Below are 14986 nucleotides of genomic sequence, written 5' to 3'. Positions count from 1 at the left end.
ACTAATAGTTGCTTCAAAGGAATGCATTTTCTTAGAAGTTGAAGGGGAGTGGTGTTTCACATACTCATCAAAAAGTGAATGCATCTCACGCTGGATGTCGTTTACTCTATCTTTCCAAAACATTGGTTGCACTTCTTTTAAACAAAAAGATACAAATTGTATCTTGAAACGAGGATCTAGGATAACAGCCATTGCCAAAATTTTGCTATAATTTGACCAGTATTTGTCAAATTTCCCTTGCATTTGAGTAGCCACATTCTTTAAAAAGACATTATCACCCAATGCCGCATTAAGTAAAGTTACTTGTACCTTCCATACTCCTTGAAAGTACAAATTTGCAGTTGGATAAGATGTCCCAGAAAAAAGATTTGTCAAGTCATAAAAAACCTTTAAGAAACTAGCAATTTTCTCAATTTCCTTCCATTCATCATCGTTTGGGCAAAACTTGAAATTCTCCTCACTAAACCTGAATTGGCAAATAGCATCTCTATAGTATAAAGCACTTTCAAGCATCATATAAGTAGAATTCCACCTAGTAGGACAATCTTGGTGAAATCCTCTCACACGTGGCGCACTCACCTTTTCACAACATTCATGAAATCTACTCTTTCGATGTTGTGAATGCTTCACATATTTGACATAATCTCGTATTTTGTCCACAGTGAAATAAGATAATTTTAGGCCATCTTGGACAATGAGATTTAATATATGAGTGCAACAACGAACATGAAAAAATTGTCCTTCCCTTACCAAAGCATTTTTCAAGTTCAGATTAGACTTCAAAAACTCTACAAAACAGTCATTGGATGAAGCATTGTCCAATGTTATGGAAAATAACTTCTTGTCTATACCCCAGTTCACCAATAAGTCCATGACTTTGTTACTAAGTGCTAGACCAGTGTGTGGAGGAGGCATGCTTGAAAAACTCAACACTTTCTTCTGAAGCTTCCAATTTTTATCCACAAAATGTGCAGTTAAACATAAATAGCCATCAGTATTTAACGAAGTCCATAAGTCCGAAGTAAGAGAAATTCTACTAGAATTATTCAATAAAAGCTCACGAATGTCCTTTTTTTCCTTGAAAAAAACCCTCATAACATCAGCTTTTGTAGTATTTCTTGTCACAAATTTTGTCTCTGGATTTAATTCTAAAGCCCATTCATGAATTCCTTCATACTCAACAAAAGAAAAGGGCAAATTGTGTCTCACAATTGCCATTGCCAACTTCCTATGTTGTACAACTTGATCAAGTTTTCATGTATGCAAAGACAACTTTCCATCACCTTGACTCATTAGCATTTGTTTCAGATCATTATTTTTCTTTCCCATGCAATTTTTTATATGACAATGTAAGTTTGATGTCCCAAAGTTCTTACTATGGTAGAGATATTTCTTAGGACAATACTTATATTGGGCATATTGTTTATCTCAATTTTCAATCAACTCAAAATCTGTCCAAATACTAGATGTTTTTTTCCTAGCTCTTTTTACCCGTGGAGTTGTTTCTTTTGTAGGTTCTGTGTTTGATGAATCTGGCAACTGAACTTCTTCTTCACTCATTTCATCATTTTGATCAATTGAATTCGCTACTGAGACATTTTTTTCTCAAATCCTTGTAATGCACTGCAAAAAATTAAGAAATGGGATTAAAAGTTTTCATTGCCCAGCGAAGGATTAAATTCATCTTGAAACAGAAACAATGCTACTATGCAGGCCTACAACAATAGCAATGCAGAGATGTCATCATGTCAAAGTATTTAAAATGACAAAGGTATACACTTAGTTTCCCTTAGTCCTCTGTACTTTTTATGAATTACTATATTTGTGTACTTTTCCTCTTATCATATCAAACTAGAAATTAAACCAACCAAAACTCATTCATAACGATGAACTAAATAAAAATAAAGGGACACTTAGTCCAACCAGAAATTATTCAAAATAATAAATTAAAATGAACAATTAAAAATAAAAGAACAACTCAAACCAACAATAAATCGTTGAAATCTGTAAAATAAATGTAAATAAAACTAACGGAACAAGAATAAATAAGGAGAGGAGAAGAAGAAGGGAGGAAGAAGAGGAAAGTTGGAAGAACTCCCTTGGCCGAACTCCCATACTCCCAGCTGCTGCCCCTTCTTTTGAATGGCCTTCATGGCAGCTTGTTACTTCTCTGCGCACACAAGCTGCTCACATAGCAGCTTGGTGCTTCACGGCCTTCAGCAGATTTTCTCCCAAAATACTCCCAGTTCTGTGTATTATCATATCTAATACACAGACAACCCAAAATAAATTATTCAAATTTGTTTACTTCAACATCCAAAGCACCGAGTACACTCAACCATTCAGCAATATTTTTTACGAAATATTCACGCTCTAAAGACCCAGTGCACCGCAACAACAAACAATTAGCAGACAATAGCAATCACCGATGATTTATTGAACAAATTTTCAGCAATATTGGTTAGGAGCAAATGATGCGCTCCCCCAACTATCCAAAAACATTTGAACAGAAATGTTGTAACAGCCCCAATCAAGGCCAGATAAATATACTGCATTGTGTTTGTTACATTCGGAGTAACAAATTCTGTAATTTAAGGAGGACGAAAATCTCAATAACACCAAGAAGCATTTCAACATAAATGTTTCAAATTAATTTTATGAACACATTATGACACGAGCCCTTCAAGACTTGTTTTCTCACGATGAGCACTGGGAACTAGGCGTCACACACACAGTAACTGCTAACACTCCCAATATCGGTTGGAGCTCAGAGTTGGGATTCGGGACTACCTTCTAAGAAGTGAGATTTGAAGCCCCCCCGCCGGTTCTGAATAAAGGTGCTGCTGGTTCGAAGCGCTGAAGAAGAAGGATCAGAGTCGTCGGACACTCGGAGGGCAGAGGGCTTCGAAGGGTTGAATTGTCGAAGAAGAAGGGTTCTTGTACGACCACCGACAGTCGGTGACCGACTGGTTCTCTTCTCCTTCTCCGAGTCTCTGTTACCGACTGGTTCTCTTCTCCTTCTCCGAGTCTCTGTTGGCTCAGGTTAAGGCTCAAACGATGAGGGAGGGCTAGCCGGCTAGGGCTCTCTTCGAATGGGAATGGGAATGGGAATCTGGGGCTGGCAATCTGGTTAGAACTGGCTTGGGCTGGGCTGGGGGCTGGGACTGGGAGTGGGGCAGGGCGTGCCGCGTGCGTGTGAAGCACTTGGGCGGCTGGGCCTTTGGGCTTTGGGAGCAGTGGGCTGCTATAGCGGGCTGGGTAGCAGGCTTTTATGGGTTTGGGTTTGTATTTAATAAGCGGGTTGGCGGATATCCGTCAGATAAATCCGACCCGACCCGCTAAGGGGGCGGATATGAAAATGAAAACTCATATTCAACTCATTTAGCAAACGGATAATTATGAGTCGGTTAAAACGGATCAGATACGGTTCGGATTAACGGATTTTTATCCATTTTGCCAGGTCTACTCAATTGAGTTTAGAAAATTAAATATATATATATTTAAATTTCCAATACACTTATAATAAATATTGCAATAGAAAAATTAAATGGAAAACTGAACGGAATTAAAATACATGGCTCCTCAAATTTGGGCGTTTCCAAATAATACCTTCAATCAGCAAATTGAAGGTGACACGTATTAATTTATACACACACCCATGATTTTATGAGTCACACTTACAAATCTACCAATTAAAAAATACGTATTTTCAATTCAAAAATTAATGAGCTTAGGTTTTCAAAGAACTTACCCTATCTCCCCCTTTTATAAGCTTCCTCCTCAAGCAATTCGTTGTCAGCAATGTTCACGAGCAATGGTAAGCCAACAACGTTTACGAGCAACGGTAAGCTAGCAACGTTCACTAGCAACGGTAACTTGCAAGCGTCCGACCCCTTCTGCTCTACTGCACTGGTCTCTACTTTACCGTTCTGCAACGCAAAGAAAATTGAAGGAGAAATGGTAGCTAAATGGGCGAAGCAAATCTCGTAGGACTAAATTGCGAGATTTGTTTAGCAAATGATACGTGAGCTGACGCGTGACAAATCTCGCAACTTGGTCTTGCGATATTTGCTTCGCCCACTTTGCCACGCGTCACCACCAGAAATGCTGCACGTTATCTCGCAGTACTAAGCTGCGAGATTACGTCAATACTAGATTGAGAAATTTTTTTTCCAAACAAAGTATTATTTAATATTTTATTTTAAATTAATAATAAAATGAGAAAAAACTCCAAATCCTTCCCATATATATATATATATATATTTATATAACGAGACATTCAGTTGGGTCGGGGTTTGGGGCGCAAACTCAGCGGCAGTGACTGAAACCTTCACACAGCCAAAGGTCTCGGTGCGCTGGGCCGGGCTTCGGGTTTGGGTTAGCTTCAGCATTATTGTGGGCCCTCCAAAAAGAATACACCCCAACATCATCGTCAAAATCGGCGATCCGACTCGTTTGGCGGAAAATCGCCGCGGGCAAAAAAAAAAGAAAAAATGGCAAGGCTGTTCCGTTGTAGCCTGTGCTCGCACGCGTTGCAGATAGGTACCGGGGACGAGCCGAGGCCGATCCGTACAGTAACTGCTTCCACAGAGAGAGAGAGAGAGAGAGAGAGAGAGAGAGAGAGGGCGAGAGCCAGAGCTCCTCTCTTCCTCCTCCTCCGCCGTGGCTCTCAGAATTCATGGGTTCATAATGCGAATCCTCCCTTTATTTCTTCTATTACGGTGAAAGTTTGTCTCCCCTCGCCCTCCCCAGCTCAACCCTAGGGGGGGTGGTCTCATCTCTATCACTCTGTTTCTCTTCTATTGTTCTTCTAAAGGTAAATCATGATATCATCATTTCTGCTTTTCTTTGCTTTTTTTTTTTTGCCCTGTCCATTTTCTAGGTTTCTCTTCATCCACATTGTTAAAATATGAAATTAGTTTTTTTTTATTAAATTTATTTTATCTTCGAAGATTGCTTTCACGGCTCTCTACGAATCTACGTTGTTCCTTATTCATGATTTTCTGCAGCTTTTATGCTTCGACGATTGCCTACTTTTCTTTTCATATATAATTTCCAGAATTCTAACTAGCTACGTTTTCCCCTTATTTGTCAATCTCTCCATTTATTTAAACATTGTGTTTTTCGTTGGTATTTAGAAATTCATCTCTCGATATACGTACTCCGGTCATTGTTTATTTCTTTCTTTATTTTTAATATAAAACAGACATATGATTTGTATTGTAGTCTTTTACGTGCCAGATTCAAGAGCTTTTGTATTTATTTGTTTATTTTTGTTGTTTTGAGTTTCATATTTTTGATTTTATTGTCCTCTGTTACAATACAACTGTTCTACTTGTAAATTAATTTTCTGGTTGATCATTCTCAGTGGAGATGTTACTGGCTGTCGTCGTTGCAGATTGCTGATTTCATCATTGGCTTAAAACCCAAATGCGTTGGTCAAGCTGAGCCAGAGAATTTGTAGGACCAAGATCCGGTTACTATGCAGGGGAAGCTGTACACAGCGCCTCAGCCTCCTCATCTTTCTGATTCCAACAGGAAAATCATTGATTCAAATGGTCCGTCTGTCCGACTTTATCAAGTCTGGAAAGGAAGCAATGTGAGCTGCCCTTACTCTTCTCTTTTTCTCTGTGCATTTCCCCCTCCGTGTAACTTGCTTGGGATATTTATTGGTGTTACAGAACCTCTAATTTCTGAAATATTTCATTTTTTGGATGAGAAAGAATATTATTTTAGGATTAAACTTTTTTCTTTCTTGTATTGGAAGGGAATGTGCCAACCTTTCATGTTTCAGCCTTTGTTACTAATGCCATTAAACTTAGAAGAATTTCACTGCAGTTTTCTGAATCGACAAATGCTATTGCTGTGGTTTTATTAAGTATCTTGTCATAGTTATTTAGTTATACTGACCAATGCTTTTAAAATCTCTTGCAGAGATTCTTCCTTGGAGGCAGACTTATATTTGGTCCAGATGTGAGATCGCTATTACTCACAGTGCTTCTAATTGTGACTCCAGTGATCTTATTTTGCCTTTTTGTTTCTCAAAGGCTCATTAATGAATTTCCGCACCAATTAGGCAATCTTATTGCTGCTGTTTCTGCCATATTCACAGTTTATGTGGGTTCTTTCTCTTATTCTGATTTGTTTGTTGATTTCTATTTGAGATTCTTAAAGATCTGCTAATAAATGCATGCAACACAGTAGTATCAGACGAAGGCATTTCTAGTAAAGTTTAAAGAAGGGAGGAAGCTACACTTATCTTCTGCACATGGTTTAATTTTGCCATTTCTCTCCTTGATGAAGCAATGAACTAGAACAACCTGAAGTGAAAATTAAAAGGAAAAGACGAAACCTAAAGTTGACGTGATTGCATCAGTTTTGAGCTCTAGTGAAATTTAACAACCAAGTTCATTTGCCTTTTATTTATTTATTTATTTATTTTTTTATACTTCATCTATTGCCTTGAAATAAAAATTTATGACTGCATTGTGAATCTATTATGCATGGCGTGTTTGGGTGCATGTACTATGCATTGGCCTGGCCATAGCTGCACAGGATTCCCAGATTTGTTTGGTGCCACCATGTCAGTGCAGTTCTTATGTGGGCAATGTGGTGTACCTCAATGTCTTTGTCAATGTTCTGCTTCAGTATTGCTTCATGTTTTCTTTCTTCATTTGTCAAATGAGTACTATTTTAATGTGTGTCAATCATGGTGCATTTTCTGTTGTCCATATGGAAGCTTTCTAACGTATTCAACCACTTATTTACTGTAAAAAAATTGCACGGTAAATTTTGTGAACTCTTGATAGTAGTCACAATACGAAATTGACTTTGCTTCCATCGCAATGACAATAGAAATTAAATATCAATAGAGAAAGATCAACAAAAACTAACAAGTTCATAATATGACTTAATTGAAGTAAAAATAACCAGTAGAATCTGTTATAATTTACTTGTGGGCATTTTTTCTATAATGCAGCTTTAATTAACTTTACCATTTATCTGCTAGTTTACTATCCGCTTTTGCTTACCGTTGCAGATCATTATTCTTCTTTTCCTTACTTCGGGAAGAGATCCTGGCATCATACCTCGTAATCCACATCCTCCAGAACCAGAAGATGAAGGCGAGGGCTCTAGTTTATCTGCAGAGTGGGCAGGAAGTCAGAGTGGTGTTCCAACTTTGCCACCTACAAAAGATGTGGTTGTCAATGGGACCATAGTCAAGGTCAAATACTGCCATACATGCATGCTATATCGTCCACCTCGATGCTCTCATTGCTCTATCTGCAATAATTGTGTCGAGCATTTTGATCACCATTGCCCTTGGGTGGGGCAATGTATTGGGAAGGTGTGTTCTAGTTTAAAATTTTTAAATTGCTCCATTTTACAGTTAAGTATAAATTTGCTTACTGCTGCTTCATAGAGTCTTTTGGCTCATTGTGATCTGTAAAATTATAACAAGGTGCCAAAGGCATCTGTTCTAAGTGGAAAGTTGCTTAAAAATTGCCTTTAAGTAGGCCTGTTTGTGGGAATATCTTACAGCCTGTAACACTCCAAATGCAAATGAAGATTACACTCCTTAGAAATTTGTAAGTACTTACAGATCCGTTTTGGCCAAACAAAACGAATATTTGCTGGGTAGCTGACAGCCGGTCCCAAGCCCGGGTACTGGGGCATCCTTTACGAGCGACGTGTTGCACTTGTACCACCTGGGTGTAGGGAAATGTGGGCGAGGGTGGGCTAGGTTGTCGCCAAACCATGATTTTTTTAATAAAAAAGTAAAATTATTAATGAGTTCTAGAAGATCTGATTTTAAGAGCAATTGTTTTTTTGTTATGTAATTTTAATTTTTGCTTGTTACTTGGCACACAACCAGATGCTGTTCGAACAGTTTCTGTATGCTTAAAACCTTTACGTGGTGTTTGGTGTGTGGATTCAACTAACCATTCCTGGGAATCCTTGTTGATTCCAGGCTATTCCCATGTTTGGTTCGTATTTTATGTTTGGGAATCCCATTCCAGGACTGATACATATTCCTAGAAAGCTCTTCCACACCAGCAACCCCATTCCCATTTTAAAATGTGGGTGTTTGGATTCCCAAACCATGGGTATCACAAAAATTATGAAGTGACAAAAAAGAATCCATTTATATTTTAAAGGTCCAAAAATGTCCAAAAATATTCAAGTTATGAAGTGATCTGCAAATGGTTAAATGACGTAGCTTGACACATACATGTATAAATCAGCTATGGGCATGAGACATAAAGAATTAGTCTTTCAATAGAATGTAACATTGTAACTACTGGCAAAATTTTGCATGATATGAGCAGTGGATGAAGAAGAGAAAGCACCAAACTATTAGTAGAAAGAATAGAAAAGCATGGATGGAAATAAAAAAGAAAAATAAATGCCTACAGCGTGTTTGACATGCATGGCTTGAGGAATGTCATTGCAAAACTTGTGTTTGATATGAATGTGGCCCTGCTTTCTTTGTGTGTCTGGTACTTAGCTTGTACATAATTGGCTCTATAGCTTTGTTTGTTGAGGCAGAATTCCTTTGATAGAATATTTTTTTTGTAGTGGATGAAATAATCACCGAAAGATGTTCTTGGACCAGCACAGAGAGTCCAAGCAAAAAAAATACTTGCAGTCTCTTATTTAGGCCCAATTATTGATATCATGAGGTTATCCTCATGGAATATTGACATATAAGAAATATAGTTTAAGTAAATTTATTGCAAAGAAAATATACAATTCCAAAACAAATCCTTCATATCAACTACTTGGCTACATTATCTCTTCTCCCATCATATTCAGCCTATTTAAGCCTTTTTTTTTTTGTTACATTCGTTTTATTTGATTGTTTTGACTTTTGACTCTCTGAACCCATGTCAGCACCTTCCACATAAATCAAGTTGCTCTTTTTTACTGATGCTTAAATTGATTTCTGTTGGCACATATAGAAACCATCTTTTATTTGTTTTTTTTCTTTCTGTCTTGTCTTTGATTGGTGCTAGCTCTAACTTTTCTTGCTTTCAATCATTTTTAGCAATCTTTCCTTGAACTGCTGCCCATCTATCTCAACCCTTTTTTTACTCCTTATAGCATGTCTCGTTTTATGTGATGCGTAATGTATATTGGGTAAAATGGAGAAGTGTAACTGGCATATTATGTGATTTAGAAAGATTTTAAAATTACAAATAAAATTTTATACGGAAAGTGTAATACCATCTGTTTTATGTGGATACAAATGTTAGAGCAACTAGAAAATAAGATCACAAAAGTAAATGTACTTGAAATGAGAATGTTAGGATACATGGGCATAAAGGTTTGAGGATTTTATGGTGTTGTGTAGTTTTTGCTGTTTTTTGGGGGCTTTGGCTAGAGAGGAATGCTTGTATTTTTCGAGATAAGGCTTTAGCTGTTGATTTGGTTTTGGACCAGATTGTTTTTTCTTTTTAGCTTCATTGTGGGTTTTTTGGGTCAGGGTGCTTTGGGAGAGTGAGCCTTTTTTGGATATTCAATGTGATTGGTTGGCTGTACTAGTTTGATTTAGGCATCTTTCCTTTTTGTTTTTGTTTTTGTTTTCTCATTTACTGTTTTGCTTCAGTTTGGAAGATGTCGTATCCTTGTGCATTCTTCCTTTTCTTAGGCGAAATAACAATTGTACTAAGCTAAACTCACTTGTAAAAGATAAGGAGGAAAGAGGCGATTAAGACGGCCTGGGCACTTGCGATGAAGACCAAATATTGCTCCAGTGACAAAGAATGATTTAATCGATGTTGGAGGCTGTCATGGGACTTAATCATTGGTTGTTGATGTCGTAAAATAGTATCTTGTAGACAGTAAATGCAGGGAAAAAGAAAAGTTCAGGGCTGTCCAATTTATTTAGATAGTTGAATATTTTTCTTTGAGTCAATCCTTGGGATTCAACCCTAGTGGGGAACAAATTCTCAGATTGGTTTGTTAAAATCATTATATTATATATCGATATTAAGTAGAATCAACGTACAGGCATGATTGAAATATCATAGTTTTAAAAATTGGTGCATAGTTTTTGTAATTACTTTTGTAGGTTTTTAGCTGTATTTGTAATTTCTTTTCTGTATTTTACACACTTCTTGGGAATCTGGTTCTGTTGTTAACATAATTCTTTTTCTTATAAAAAATAAATCAGTGTATAATGGCTGATACACAGCCATTATGTAACAGTATTGATGGCTTCCAAGACTGTATTGACTGATACTGTGATTGTACTGCTGCGGCCATTAAACACTGCTTCATCCCGCTGCTATAGTATCTGAATGCCCAAAATAGATTTTTGAGTTTTGATATTTTAAACATTTTTTTACATTTTTTTCACCCTATTTCCTACATTGAAGCCTAGAAAGTCAACTTTAAGGTGGTTTATTTTAATTAGTATTTTTAAAAATACATTTTAAAAATTTTTAGGTCTGTTTACTTTGATATCTAGTATGTATTTCTTTATTAACTAGCATTCAAATTGTTAAGGCTTGATATACGTTTTTTGCCCACAAACACATTATATTCGCATACATGTTTATTTTTGGAATATGAATAATTCTTATTTTATTTTATTTTTTTGATACTAAAAATAATTGTATTAAGAAAGGAGAAGAGATTACAAATACATGCTAGTTTGAAAATTCTTGTAGAGCTATTGGTGAGAAGAGATCACAACACATGCTAGGTTAGAGAATTTTGGATAGTTTACAAATACGTGCTACTTTAGAGATTCACCTGCATGTATCTAGCAGGCTCATTCCAAGAAGAGATTACTATAGCTAGTTTAGTTGCCCTTGGTGGGAAGAGAGCACAACTACATGGTACTTTAGAGGTTCTTAGAACTCTTTGTATCTATGATTTCTTAGTTTAAACTTCACTCATAATCAATAAGTAGTGAAAAGTAGCAAAAATAAATAAATAAAGTACTTCTAGTATATATTATATATTTAAGCCGACTAAAAAAATTTACTAAAGAGCATCCAAAGCATTAATACGTAGGGTGTTGTGATAGAAAGAGGTAATATCTATGCTTTTAGCAAGTTTTCTGATGCAAAAAATGAATTCATGGTTGTGGTATTTGTTATGCATTAAGTAAAATCCACAATGGTCATGACAGTTGCACCCTGACTTGCTGTTATGCTGATCACCACCCTTTTTTAAAACACTGGTTTTGATCCTTTATGTTTAGGCTTGGGTAATAAGAAAATAGAATTTTGTGGACAAAGATGGAAGATGGATGATTGAGAACTGTAAAGTGAATAAGATCATAAAAAATAAATTTTTCAATAAGGTGCATTTGTTTCTTGGGCTAAGAGTGGCTAGGCTTAGGTAAGGCACTCTGTCACGATTAGCCCATGTTTCGTGCAACAAAAGTAAATGATGGAACTAGCTAAGGGGGGACTTCTCAGCTGATGCACATAGGTTAGAACTTGCCAGTGCCCCTGACAAGGCAGCTCAGGCCAAAGCAAACCAAAGGCATAAAAACCAAAAATAAAATAAAAAAAAAGAAAAAGAAAATTCACCATTCATGTTCTTACCCTGCCTGTTATAGATGACAAACCAAACATGGAATATACATGGAATAGGATACTTATCCTAGCCTATCCAGTCACAAATCTTTAGTCTACAAAGCAAACCTACCCTAGGGTAACAAAAATGAGAAGTTTCCATAAAATAAAATGGGGTTTCACATTCAAAGCTGATTGATAATTAAATAAAGGTGTCTTAGGTAAATTCTTCTGTATTAGAGATGCGTCTCTTTTCCTTTTTTAGAGGTTCTTGTTGGCTATATGTCTGACAAATATCACATTATCACCCCCAAATTGTGTTGTGGTAGTGGTTGATGCTAATTAATCACATGCATTTTTTTTTTGGGCAAGGCAAAAAAGAGAGTGGGACTACTGGTTTGTGGCAACCCCCTCCTGGGATTGATGAAGCCCTTACTTGCTTGGGAACCAATGCTAGGAGGCCTAGTCAGATTGCCTGTGGACTGAAGACCCATATCTTATGTGCCTGCTGTGGTGTTGCAAACACTCCTTCCGAGGAGTTGAATAATAATCTTAACTTCAGCCCCAAGCATAGCGATATTGAGTCATGAAATCAGGGCAATACAACAACTCCAATCTAGGATAATAAATCACATTCAATTGTTTATCATCTGCTACATTATTTAACATGCCTTCTATTCAATTTCATTGAAGACTTTTGGAGTAAGATGACCAGGCATAACTTGTTTCCTTCTAAATCTCTCTCATTTGAATATCTTTGTGCAAGGCATAATCTGGTGCCTAAAAATGTGCCTGCCAGATTTTTTCTCTCAGCATGGAGCATTCACACTTGTTACAGTGCTCGTCACATTTGATTCTACGTGCTTGAACCCTTCTTAAAAACTTATTTATGTCCTCTAATTTAGAACTTATATTGGGATTGCACAGTCCATTTTTTGAATGATGGATGCGTTAAAATGTAACACTTAGGAGTTAGGACTAAGAATTTTGATTTGATGACTTGTTTGGGAGTTCAACAGCAATGGTTTATGATTGGGTGATTTTTTGCTATCTGATTTAGTAATGTTCTCTGGAAGTTGATTTAAAAGTAGCTACAGAGAAGGAATTATACTGTGCTTTTAGAGGTCTGAGTTAAATGTTTATTATGCATGTACTCTAGGTTTTTTCCACATGCATGACATACAAGATGCATAATGTATAGTTATTGTTTCAAGTCAGTTTTGAGAGATGAATTCTGGTTACTCTACCTTGTCCAGATGGTTTGTTTCTTCTCACTGGCCTAATAGATTAAATTGTTCTATAGAGGAATTACAGATTCTTTTTCATGTTCGTGTCCTCGACAACCATGCTCTGCCTGTATGTTTTTGCCTTCTGCTGGGTAAACATCAAGGAAGTAATGAACACATACAATTGTAACCTCTGGAGGGCTCTCGTGAAGGCCCCTTTTGCAGGAGTTCTGATATTATATACTTTCATTGCTGCCTGGTTTGTTGGAGGTCTAACTGTGTTCCATCTCTACTTAATTTTCACAAACCAGGTTAGGTTTTTGCCTATATATTGTTTATCACTTATTCTTTCTGTTCTCCTTGGCTGTCCATTTTTCAAGAAGATAAATTGTTATGGTTTATGCAGACGACATATGAGAATTTCCGTTATCGGTATGATGGGAAGACAAATCCCTATAACCTTGGTTGTGCTCGTAATATTGGGGAGATCTTCTTCTCTAAAATTCCGAAATCCAAAAATGACTTCAGGGCAGAAGTGAAGGGAGATTTGTCTTCTGTGTTTGAAGCCTCTATGTCCTTGGGCCATCCTGTGAGCCCGGAGATGCCAAAAAGGAGCTTTGACATGGAGATGGGGAAAAGGAAAGCTGTTGCTGCTGAGGATCTTGAAGATCTACAGAGCCAGATAGAAAGTGTAGGTGGATTGGAAAGGTGTGGGCCTGAATCGAGACATTCGAACTGGGATCGCAAAAGCAACTGGGAGATCACACCTGATGTGCAAATGTTGGCTGCTGAGTTTGGAATTGAAAATGGTTCAACTGGCAGGGATAAGAATCATGGAGGCCACTAAAAGTAAAACTGTCTCCCATCCATGGCCTAAAATTACAGTACTGATTGTAGAACCAACAAAGAACTTGCTAACCCGGATAAGATGATTGGAACCCTTACCTTGGAATGGGGTTAGAATTCTGTTATTGAAACATGATGGCCTTAATTAGGGTAGTTTCCCCTAGGAGGAAGTGCTGATATGATTGGGGATAAGGAGAGGTGCATTTTGTATATTAAAGACTATTTTTATAAATGATTGCTTGGAGGATGAGTTGTGTGCTTGTACTGGATTTCAGTGTGTGCCAGGGAAAATCAGATTTCCCACTAAACTTTTTTTGTTTTGTTTTTTTGTTTTTTGTTTTTGTAAAAGAAGAAGAAGAAGAAGAAGAAGAAGAAAGTTCTACTTGAATGTTTAATGGCAGAAGAAGGCTGGGAGGCTCATATTATCTTTTGTGGCCTTCTGACGGCTGGGGGTGTGACTCATTGTGCTGGACATTATTATTAGTATTTTAATTTAATTTACAATCGTCAAGTTGGTTTCTTTGATCTCAACTCTGAAGGGAAGTTATTGTGGAGCGCAGTTCATATTTTACCGAACCCTGCATTCCGCAAATATTACACGCCCCTCATTTGACTATTTGGAGTGTACTTTACGCAATGGTAATTGGATTGGCTGCCATGGAGGAAGCTAGAAAACAACCAAAAAACGAAAAAAAGACTTTCAAGAAGATATATATATATTTTTTAACAAAAATTTCAATTTTATTAATAGTTCTCACTTTTGGCGGAGTAAAACCGTGATTACAAACATGCCATTAGAGATTTACAAAACAAGCAACAAAATCATCCCAGACAACAAAATCAAAACAAGCCTAACCAATAAACTAAAGACAAATACCTGCAAAACATAACCTGAGGAAAACGTAGGAGAATCAAATGATGACATTTAAAAGCGAAGGCTTGGAATACTCATCTTATCCATCTGAATTAGACATCTCATTTTATTCGGCATCACATCACTAACAAAATTTCTTCTCGTGTTGCCTCTTTCGCCTTGACGAGTCAAGTAATCCGCCACCTGATTACGTTCTCTAAATTGGTACTTTATAGAGAACTGAAGGCCTTGTAGCTCCTTTTCTAACAATTCCCAAAAGTCTCATAGGAGAATTATTTATAGAATTGTGCTAAATTGAAACCAATTTATTGAAAGTTGGTTCGTACAACGAAAATTAACTTTTCAAAAGTCGGTTTCATTTGAAATTACAAGTTGTTATGACATAACCTAAATTGACTTATGGAAAGTTGTTTATGCTGTAAGAAATGATTTTCCGTTAGTCAGTTTTGTTGCCCATATATGCAACATGCTAAAATTTTTATGTAAGGTGAAACTGATTTATGGAA

At 36.8% G+C, this 14986-nt stretch overlaps 1 protein-coding gene across 2 annotated transcripts; it reads left to right on the top strand.

The window, feature by feature from the left end:
* The first annotated feature begins 4446 nt into the window (after nt 1-4446).
* LOC131144464 (probable protein S-acyltransferase 7) lies at nt 4447-14117 on the top strand. Of its 2 annotated transcripts, none has more exons than XM_058093134.1 (6): nt 4447-4816; nt 5399-5599; nt 5935-6117; nt 7040-7348; nt 12838-13071; nt 13167-14117. In XM_058093134.1, the coding sequence occupies exons 2-6, from the start codon at nt 5483-5485 to the stop codon at nt 13605-13607; spliced, it is 1284 nt and encodes a 427-aa protein (XP_057949117.1). In that variant the 5' UTR covers nt 4447-4816; nt 5399-5482; the 3' UTR covers nt 13608-14117. The 2 variants fall into 2 exon arrangements, with proteins under 2 accessions (XP_057949117.1, XP_057949116.1); XM_058093133.1 differs by having other exon boundaries at nt 4463-4816; nt 5369-5599.
* Nucleotides 14118-14986: the final 869 nt, after the last annotated feature.

Source organism: Malania oleifera, chromosome 12 (genome assembly GCF_029873635.1).
Source record: "Malania oleifera isolate guangnan ecotype guangnan chromosome 12, ASM2987363v1, whole genome shotgun sequence".
Lineage (NCBI taxonomy): Eukaryota > Viridiplantae > Streptophyta > Magnoliopsida > Santalales > Ximeniaceae > Malania > Malania oleifera.
The sequence above is the reverse complement of the archived record's forward strand: the minus strand, read 5'-3'. Positions and strand labels throughout refer to the sequence as shown.